This window comes from Crocodylus porosus, unplaced genomic scaffold, assembly GCF_001723895.1.
Source record: "Crocodylus porosus isolate Cpor-Errol unplaced genomic scaffold, CroPor_comp1, whole genome shotgun sequence".
Classification (NCBI taxonomy): domain Eukaryota; kingdom Metazoa; phylum Chordata; order Crocodylia; family Crocodylidae; genus Crocodylus; species Crocodylus porosus.
In genome coordinates this window covers 2,731,841-2,742,476 of record NW_017728924.1, presented here as the reverse complement: position 1 = coordinate 2,742,476, position 10,636 = coordinate 2,731,841, and the positions used below count along the sequence as shown (strand labels likewise).

Below are 10,636 nucleotides of genomic sequence, written 5' to 3'. Positions count from 1 at the left end.
GGCACGCAGCGCCATACGTGCAACGGGCACGCAGCGCCATACGTGCAACGGGCACGCAGCGCCATACGTGCAACGGGCACGCAGCGCCATACGTGCAACGGGCACCGGGAGCCTGTACACAGGAGCCCACGGGGCATGGAGCCGCTGACGCGCTTCGGGCCTGGGTCAGTGGCTCGCGGGGAGGGGGGAGGAGCCTGGACAGGTGCCGTGCGCACGGCCCCACTTCGCCAAGCAGCCGAGTCACGTGCCCCCGCGTCACAGGCCCCTCGCGCGCCCCCGAGCCCTTATGACCCCGCGCGGCCCCCGTCCGTCACCCCCCTCCCCAGGCCCGGGCCCGGGCCCGGGCCCGCCCTGAGGCGAAGCAGCGGGCGAGCGTAGGCCCGCACAGGCCCCGCGGAGTCGCGGCCGCTACCACTCACCGGAGCCGCAGAGCAGGAGAAGTAGGAGACAGTGGCGGGGCAGGCAGAGGGGCCCGCAGTGGGACCAGCGCGGCTCCATGCTCCGACGGGCGTCGGCGTTGGTAGAATCCCCGAGACGGAGGCAAGCAAACGGGCGGGCGCAGTAAGAGTGCAGAGGCCGGTCATATGAGGGGGCGGGGCGCTGCCCGCGCAGCCAATCGCAGGGCCGGCCCCGCCCGCTGGCGGGTTCCATGGGTCCTAGGCGCTGCCCACCGCGTAGCGGCGTGGGCGGGCACAGGAATCGGACTTGAGTCGAGGAGCGCGGGCAAGGTTTTTCCGGGGCACTGCCAATGATACCGCGCCGCAGGCCTCTGTCAGGGGGGTCCTGTTGGAAGTGAAAGCACTATAACTTTCTGTTAGAAAGCTTCCCCCCACCCCCTTGCTCATAACTAGGGATCCTGGTTTTCTTTGATAAGCAGAAATCCTCACTTTTTAGTTAAAAAAGGTAACCCCAAATGCACATTTTTCCATGATTTAAAATTGCATGCCACTAATACATATATACGTGCGTGTGTGTGTGTGTATCTATATGTATGTATAGTGGGGTTTCATGTTGATCATGGAAAATGTGGGTTTGGGGCTACCTGAAAATAGGGAATTTTTTTTATCCAGGAAAACCAGGATCCCTGCTCATAACCTCACTAGCCTTTAATTGCCTGGCCTGCAGTTTTCCATTTCAGTGACCTGCCTTGGGGGTTTGGCTGTTTTGCCAAAGTCCACCCTAGTTTGATGTGCACAAGAGGCACGCGGTTGGCACGGAGCTGGCTCCCCGAAGAGCCCGTCCTCGCTAAGCACCCTGACCAAGCTGCTGTGCCATTCCCACCAGGCACCTGGCCATTCAGCCACCCCTCGCAGCTCCTACGCCTGCAAGCCGTGGCTCCCGCCTTCCCCACCTAGGCTCTAGCCCAAAGCGGCTGATGTCGGGCTTCCCTGGGAACTGCTGCTGCAGATCAGAGCAGTTGCTGGGCCCTGGATCTGCAAACTGGGAACCTGTTTTTCCCGGGGTCTCCGTGCGCTCGTTGTGCTAGGCTGTGCAGAGAGATAGATGCCTGAGTTGAATGGAGAGGAGATAAGAGTCCAAGTGTGGAGAGAGAAAGGACTAGAAGATTTTGAACCATGGAGGTTACTGAAGGGGGGGACAAGCAGCTTGAATGCAGTGCAATGAGGGGAGCCGATGGGCAGATTCAGAAAGGCAGAACAATGATGATGGTGCTACTTACAGACCATCCCAAGGTTTTGTTTCTTTGGGCCTAAGGGCTGTTGAGTAATACTCTAGTATTAATAACGACTGTCAAATTATATCTGTAATACTAACTGTTATGTTTGATGATTGCTTGTACTGCTGTACTGTTTTAAAGAGCAGCCCAACAGTTAGCCTGATCCTGCTGGCCCTTCGAGCAGAGGACTCGCTTGAGATTTTTGGCGGCCATTTCATGCACGCCGCACTGGCAGGATTAGGCATCTCCATCTAGGTCCCAGCTCCCCATTACAGTGCTGGGCCTCTGCAGGCTGGCTTGTGGAAACATAAGGACAGGTTCTGCTTTTCTGGAAGTGGGTTTGAACACAACTAAAGTCAATAAAGTTACATTGACTTAATTCAGGGCTGAATTTGGCTCCAGTTTTCAGGGTCCTCATCCTTCAGCTACTTTGCATGTTATGGTGAGTTCTGTAAAAGAGAACCAGATGATAACTCTATGCTGGCAATTTTCTTCCAGTTCAACACCTCTAGTTAGTTTGGGCCAACAGCAGAAGCACAGCTAGCAAGCAGGTGCGTAGTCTGCATGACAGGTTTTCCAGTACTGTAGTTCCTGAAACAGTGATTATAGCCGTACCAATAGTTCCTAAACTGCTGTAGCACTCTGGGGTGCCTTGAGCTTCTTTCAAGAGTGCTGTGAGGCACCATCAAATGTTAGCATTGTTAAGTTTACAACCACGATTCACAAGAGAAACCCAGAGACTTCAAATAGAAAGCCCTTGTTCTGGACTTTTAGAGCTCTTTGCGACAGAAAAAAACACGCTCTATTTATTTTCTATAGGCGAAAAAAAGGGTGAAAACTAAGAGCTGACACTTTCCACATGGTGCCTTGAGTCTATCCGGAGATGCCGCAAGTTTAAACAGGTTGAGAACCACTGTCCTAAAGGCTTTCCTCCCCTCTTATAATGAGCTTTAAAAATAAAGGGGCAAAATAAACCCTCTCTCCTGTACCAAAATCTGTCTAATTCTTTCTGGCAAGAATTTTTTTGGTTGCCACCCATTTACACGATTTATCCTGAAAGGTGCTAAACTTCCTCAACTCCCTGTAAAGGGGGTAGGTCTTGTGTACTCAGGAACTTCTAAGGAACCAACCTCTGATATATAGATATATATCTATATATATTGCTGTGGTACTGGTTTCAGCTGTGCTTGATCCTGAAATGCTAGAGTCATGTGGCTGATTGCCATTAATGGTGGACCCGAGTGATCTGTGGTGCGATGTATTAAAACAGCACGTCAGCTAGGGAGAGGTTTGAACTAGAGGATGAATGAAGTTTAATGAATTATTCCCAACTGTGAGTGCATGAACTGAAGGAATGGGGTATTTCTGTGGTGCATTGCCATTTTTACTTCATGCTAGACTGAGTTTGATATTGGTAGTGTTAAGGAAAGGGGGAGTGGAGCACTTTACAGATCTCTGCGGCAAGATTCCTATCTGGCTTCAGATCAGCCAGGGGATTAAGCATGCCTAACTTTAAGTACACAAGTAGTCCTGTTGACCTCCAGTGAAATCACATGCTTCAAAAGGTAGGGCCCCACCCTTAGGTAATTAGAGGTGGGCAGACAAATAGGGCTTGCATTCTGATTATTTTTGCACACTGAAATTTAAAGATGCCCTGGGTCAGAGAAGGGAATATCATGATGGATCCAGAGGTTTTGGTGTTTTTGCCCAAATGTTCACAATAGCAGGGGCATATTTCCAGTCTTTGGTCTTGTAACATACAAATTGCCAAATAGAGAAGGGGAGGTGATAACATACCTGACAGGTCGTTGTTATATTTAGTCTGTTTGTTCATATCTGCAGACATTTTCTTTAGTAAAACCTCCTTTTAGGGAAAACTATGGCCTGCCTTTCACAGCTCACACCATGGCAAGAACCAGTGCAATCCTGCTTTAGGAGGTAGTAAAAATTCAGAAGCGTGGGGCACGAGTCTATGCCCTATAGGGGACACACTTGGGCATGACAGATCCACGTTAACAGGAGTGTGTTCACCACTAGCCCTGTCTCACCCTAGACCGTGCGTGATCTGGTTAGCTGGACCGCACTGGAGTAAGGATTTGGACAGCTGCTTAATGAGAATCCCGGCCTGTCCAGCAGGGTGTCACTGCTAATAGGATCCTGATGGCTGCGAAAGCATCAGCCGGTTCGGATTAGCACAGGAATGGATCTTGGTAGCTTGCAGCTGCTCTTCCGGAGTCTGTAAAACAATCTCTTGCCATCCCAAATGAGTAACGCACGGGATGGAAGATTGCTGACGGCAGCGGGCTGGTGTTCCTGAAAGGCAGGCTTCTGGAAGAAGCGGAGGCGGAAAACCAAACAATTACATTCAGCTGCTTAGTGAAAGTGCTGAGTCAAGACTCTGGCAGTCACGTGAAGCATTTTTATTATGGGAGAAGGAAAAAAACCAAACTTCTGCTTTAACTTAAAGGGCAGGTAGATCCGGTTGCAGAAGAGGCAGAACAAACAAAACTTCCACCTAAAGGGCTTTGCAACATGGTGTTCCCAAACAGCTGAGGAAACCTTTCGTCTGCTGATGAGAGGGGAAAAAGGGTGGGGTGAAGAAGGGAGTATTTCATCACTGGGAGCTAAATCAGTGCAACTTGATTTAATTACTTGCTAGACTCTTCCAGCAGCAACAGCAACACGTTATCAGGTTTTCCTGTGGCACTAGCCTCCCGGCATTTATAAGTCATTGTGCTTTACACCACCAGTTTCCAAAGAAGCCTCGTCTGGAGAGAGCGTGCTGTAATGCGGCTAGTACTCAGCCAGTCGGGGTGAAATGGTTCCAGGCTGAGACTTCACCAAACTTCTTACAGAGACAGTCAGTAGTGAAAGCTTGCAAGTTTTGCAAGAGCAACTGACAGCTTAGTAGAGTTTGGGAGCTATTAAATGCAAGGGTGAAAGTGGCAGTGCTAACATTTTAATTAATTACTTATTGATGTCTATAGTGTTCTCCTGTGGAAGCTCCAGTTCTGGAGCTAAGTGTGCACCGATCCCAGAGAACAAGTTGTTCCCGGAAGCCTCTGCGTTTGTACGTCAGCCACCTCCTGCTTCCAAGGTGGAAGAACAATCTGGGTTGTCCGTATACTTTTTAGAGGACTGCAATTTAAACAGAAAGTCAAACCTCCGAGCTCTTTGGAGATTCCTAGTGATGTCCAATAATCCAGTCTATGTACTAGGTCCTCTGCGGCATCTTATAATGAGACAGATTTTCTCTCTACCATTTACCCACAACACAGGGAAAGTATTTCCTCTTGGTGGATGGTCAGTTAAATAAGTTGCCCAATGTCACAAAGTGTGAGTGAGCAAGCAAGGAATTCACCTGATTTCTTCCAGATCCCACTGCCTTCATTTCTCTTGTCCATTGCTCAGCCACCTGTCTCATCTTACAGGACACCATACCTGTGTAACTTGGGCATGTGTAAGTAGTACCCATTTTGGGGTGTAAATAGTGCCCATTTTTGAACAGGCAAGTGAAATAAAGGTCTCATTATTGTCAATCATAGAAAATGAGGGTAGGAAGTCACATCTAGTCCAACCAGCCCTACTAAATCATCCCAGCCAGAGCTTTGTTTTGAAAACCTCTAAGGATGGAGCTTCCACCACCTCTCTGGGTAACCCATTTCAGTGTTTTACTACTGTCCTAGTGAGAATTTTTCCCCTAATATCCAACTTAACTTCCCTTGCTGCAACTTGAGACCGTTGGCTCCTTCTTCTGTCATCTGCCACCGCTGAGAATAGCCTAGCCCCATCCTCATTTGAGCCCTGCTTCAGGTAGTTGCAGACTGCTATTAAGTCTTCTCTCAGTCTCCACTTCTCTAGACTAAATAAGACCAGTTCCCCTCCCCCCCCATCTTTCTTTATATTATAAGTCATGTCCCCTAGCCCCCTCCCCATTTTTGTTGCCCTCAGTGTAAAAGCTGCTGGGGAGCAGGGAAGGGGATGGGCTTGGCAGGCAAAAGCCTCAATTGAACATCTGGCTTCCCACCACGAAGTGTGGACTTGAAAAAATGAGAAGAAAGATATACACTGACCCAGATTTGGGGAACCAAGGAGGGGCAGCTTTTGGGGTTACATGATTTTCTGTTCCTGGAAAACAGCTCCAGGAAGAGGGGCAAGGAAAAGGGCACATAGTATTTTGCAGGAGTTGGCTAAACCCTTCAGCAAAAAATCCGGGGGGTGTGAAAGGAACTGGGAGAACTATTCCACTGCATCCATTCATTGAGGTTCCTGCTTGGAGATGGCTCAAAGGGTCCTCTCAGAACAAGAACAGCACAGAAAGCATTTAATTAAATCAAATTGGTGCCTATCTGCTGCCTTGTTTACACGTCCTCATACCATCCATGATAAATAATGCTTCCATGCAGGGCACATGTAGCGTACAGCTTGTTATAGGTACAGGTAAACAGCTCTGCTTGATTGCCTGGTGGTTTTTCTTGGCAGATCGGTATCTGTCAGAAAAAGCTGTTTGTTGACCTTGATCTTTGCTTGCCGCTGTTTCCATTCTGGAGCTATTCATGATTACTTCACTCATCCCGAAGGGCTTTTATGTTCTGCACAGTACTAATGACACCAGTATGCTAGTGTGCTTCATTGCATGCAAGCCTTCTAGAAGGCAGATTGTTTTCAGATGAAGGTCTGAAGTTGAGGGAAAGCAACATGAAGCCAGAAAGCAAGACTTCAACTCTAAGTCATCTTCCAGAGCGCACACAGCAGGGCAGAATTGCAGCTCCCACGCAGGGCTGCTGACTTCTCCCACTTCCATAACCTCAGTTCTCAAAGAATGGATATCTGTTTTTCCTACTATGTCAGTCACTAAAATTACTCTTGCTTTTACTCTCTGCCCTCTGCTTGAAATGATTGTTTTTGTCCCTTTTCAGCCTGGTCTGTTTGGCTTTTTATAAGCACAAAGCAGATTAGCACTTGGTCCTCTTTATGCTGTTAGTGATGCTCTTTTGTTAAGATAAGCTAAAATTGTTCCTCTGCTAGCATGGCATTTTGGCTAGCAAAGCTAGATCAGAAACCTACTTAACTTGATTGTGTTTACTGACAGGGTGAAGGGAAATCTCTATTACTGCACTGAATAACACTGACAGTAAATTTGACCTGGTTTAAGAATCCAGCGTTTTCCTAAAACAGAGTTTCTTTTAAAACTCTTCACCTGCTACTAGGTAGCACTGAAATAATTTTGTAGTCTTGTCCAGCGGAGTCCAGTGCTGTAAGGAGAAGGGAATGATAGAAAACCTACTTTTCACATTTAACAGACATCAAGTCCTTTCTGTAGTACCTGCTACTGTGGTATCACGTTATCATGGTATAAAATGTCCTCTTGTAGGTCTGCTGCAATAAAAACAAGTCAGGAGCTTGGCTTGTAGCTACGCTCTGTTCAAGACTGCTTCAAGTGTGACCTTTACACTTGACCCCACATATGCTCAGTGGAGAACTTTGCTCTGGGACATGCTTTTCACATAGTAGTGGAACGGAGATCTCTTCTCTTTACTTTGAAAAGCCGTAACTATGTGGCTGCAGCCCTCTGTACACTTTGATCCTGCAGAAGTTGGAGAGGCCATTTTTGTGGCTAGGAACCAAGAACAGGGGAACAGCCTGGAAAAGAAGCCAGTGAAGAGTTTGGTAGAATGATTGCTACTCCCTCCCACCCCAATGGCCCAGACCTTTAAATGTCCTCTATGTAGTATACCAAAGTCTTGCTGAGTGGCAAGGCCCAAAGGCCAGGAGAAATCCCATCCTCCTGCCTGCAGATGATCAGCCCCTGCTTCTCTCCCCAGGCTGATGCTATTTCTGCCTTTTACCAAACACCTCACTGCACCATCCAGTTCCTCTCCCACTAACCCCACCGCAGAAATTCAGTTTCAGTTTTTAAACGCAATATAGTCCTACCTCTCCACACTTACTTTTTAAAAAAACAATCCAGTTCTAATCTGCACTAGATTTAGTGCCAAGTTTGGTCTGTTGTTAACTTATTAAACTGACACCTCTGTTAGCAGGGCAAGGTATTACATATACTGAGTTATGTGATAATAATTGACATTGCCTTGTGGCATAAGCCTCAAAGTTCTCCTGCCATCTGCAACATTTTAAAAATATTCTGAATCTCTCCAGGAACAGGAAGAGTTTAAGAAAGGAGTTTATGTTCAAACATATCCAACTTTGTCCTTTTTTAGGAATGCAATTTTAAAATTCAAAATGTTAATATACATAAAGTTCTCTTCCCTGTGCTGTAATATGGCAACATTAAAAGAGATATTTTAAAATAGTAAGACTAGGGGAAGCACAGGACAGAGACTAGAAAGCACTGTACATAAAGAGCTTCTTTTCCCTTTAAAGAACTCAGCAGTTTGATCAGTCAAGCTCAGCCTTCCAGTAGTACACGCTATGCCTCATTGAAGAATTAGCATTTGCTTCAAGCCAGAAGCTTCCAGCCTTCCGTTAAATACTGAAAACAAATTGCCCACCGCTTTTTGTTAAAACAATTAAAAAAACCAAAACACACCAAACCCAACCCCATCCTAACTCTTGGAAGTAGTCCCACTGCCTTCAGTGGGACTCCTTTGAGACGAAGGCCTTTCAGAAACGTCTGTGCAGACACAAAAAAGTCCTACATTTGTACATTTAATCTTCAGGTAGCAGCTAGTATAACAGATGCTAAGATGTCTCAATCTCACACTATTGTACAAAGAGAAGAGATTTTCTAAGAGGTAATAGGTCTGGACAAATATAATTGAAGCGTGTATTTAAGAATGAGTCACTCAAGAAAGCATGGTGACAGAACAAAAAACTATTTACTACTGAATCTAAGAATGGACAAGTAGTAGGAAAATGACTTTTTTGCCATTGAAATGTAACCCAGACATGCAGGAGGAAAAAGTGGATGCTAGCAGACCCAGGATACAAAAAGTTGGATAAAAAAAGGCATTCCACACAAACAATTTATCAACACAAAACTGTTTAATATTTATTAAATGACACAAAATACCTAGGTAACAGACTCACTCTTTGAAAGGACATGTATTTACATTATTTACCAACTTAAGAAAGACTCTCTGTACCCATTTCAGACTTGTTATGAAACATTAAAAAGGTTTCGCTTTTTGCATTAAAGGACGCAATGCTGACACATGCCCTGTTTGCAAGTCTGCATAACTATAATTTCTGATGCAGTGAAAACTATAATTTGATGCAATTTTATATTCTAGTAGCCGAGTGAAGAGGCTTCTTAAAAGTAACAGGGTTAGTTTTTTTTTCCCCCACTCCAGACATACTTCTGAAGAATTGTTATACAAAAATTATATTACATTTTTGAATGCTGCTGTACTCTTACAACTTTAGTGTAACTTTTCAAAGAAAATACTCTTCCTATTATATGAAATCACTAAAAAAACAAAGTGGCATTTGAACAATTTTTAGATGCACAAATAAAACATTGTTTAAAAGAAAGCATTAGGGCAAAACGATATGTTTAGGAAAATGAAAGATACTGTGACTGAGAAATGAGCAGAGACCAAAATATAAACCACAGCTAAAGCAACTTAAAAATTTGCTAGGTTTCTTTCATCTTTGTTATTAACTATATTTACTTTGGCACCTTTGTGTGAACTATAGAACAAAACAATGTTTACAACACTTCCGCAATTACAGCATTTAAACAAAATGGTCACTTTCTTTCAAACCAGCCAAGACAAAAAATAGTCCATTTATGGGTATAAAGATTAAAAAACCTAAAATATATATTTCTAAGAATAAACTGCAATTTCTTATTAACAAGGCTGCTATAAACTGCATGCAAGAGTGAAGATTTAAAATGTATGGGCAAACAGACACCTCGTGTTGTAGCCGAATGAGTTGTGGTCCAAGCCAATTGAAAAAAAATTATATATATATATATATATATATATGGCTCAATAGGCAGGCACATGATCCCAGCAAGAAGTTGCAGAGTTTAACAGCTGGATACTCATCTTGGCTGCCGCTCTGTCATTAACCAGGAAAGAAAGACCTTGGCAGAAATTCACAAGTTGTTTCTTCATCCCACAAGTCTTTTCTAAACAAGGGCTTGGTTTTCCCTGCTCTTCTCAAGCATCTGGTCTGTTCAGTGTCCTCACAGGCCCTTCATTGGGCAGCTTTTATAGTAGGATTGTCAATGAAACAAAAACATTGCCTCCATTTCGACATCAGAACTTTGTATCTATCTAAATGACAACTAAAAGACACGAGTTTTCTATATAATAACGTCGGAATTCAACTCACTGAAATAAATAGGATGTTAAAACCAAAAACAAAAAGACACTTTGTAAACTTTGTGGTCAGCTGAATTTCAACATCTAATGGGGGATTCTATCAAAATCTGTCATTTTTGTACATATATGCAATTTAATTCCAACCAAGATCACAACAATCTGGAGCTGGAACGGTCAGGTATTTTGATTTCCATCTCCTTTTCTCAAAATAAAAATGTAATTAGTTACCAAAAATACTTCTTTGAGCAAATTTCATTGAAAACACACACACACACACACACACACACACACACACAAAAAATGCAGAGCCATCACACAGATGGGGAAGAGAGACATGATACAGAACCAATGTAGAAAGAACAGTTTAAAAAAGGAACATAGAAAAAGCATTATTTATTTTCCTTGCTCTTTCTCCCCAGTGGTTTCCTATATCCAAGTGAAAGCTTGCCTCCCTGGGCAGAAGCAGCCTTCCAGCATCTTAAACACACCTCCCTATTGCAAATGCTGGGCCTTGTGAAGACAAGGGTGGCTCTAACAGTGGAGCAGTCAAATGCCTGAACTTATGGACAAGAGACTGATTCCTGATGCAGTTCATACGGAAAACTAGATATTTTACTGAAAATGTCGATGTTGAGAGAGAGAGAGAGAGAGAGAGAGAGAGAGAGAG

General features: G+C 44.7%; 1 protein-coding gene across 4 annotated transcripts in view; it reads right to left on the bottom strand.

The window, feature by feature from the left end:
• LAMP2 (lysosomal associated membrane protein 2) overlaps positions 1-501 on the bottom strand; it is a 23,763-nt gene extending 23,262 nt beyond the window's left edge. For all 4 annotated transcript variants that reach the window (XM_019540193.1, XM_019540192.1, XM_019540195.1 and 1 more), the window contains exon 1: positions 420-501. In XM_019540193.1, coding sequence (XP_019395738.1) covers positions 420-498 — 79 coding nt within the window. In that variant the 5' untranslated portion in view covers positions 499-501. The remainder of the gene's footprint in view (positions 1-419) is intronic.
• Positions 502-10,636: the final 10,135 nt, after the last annotated feature.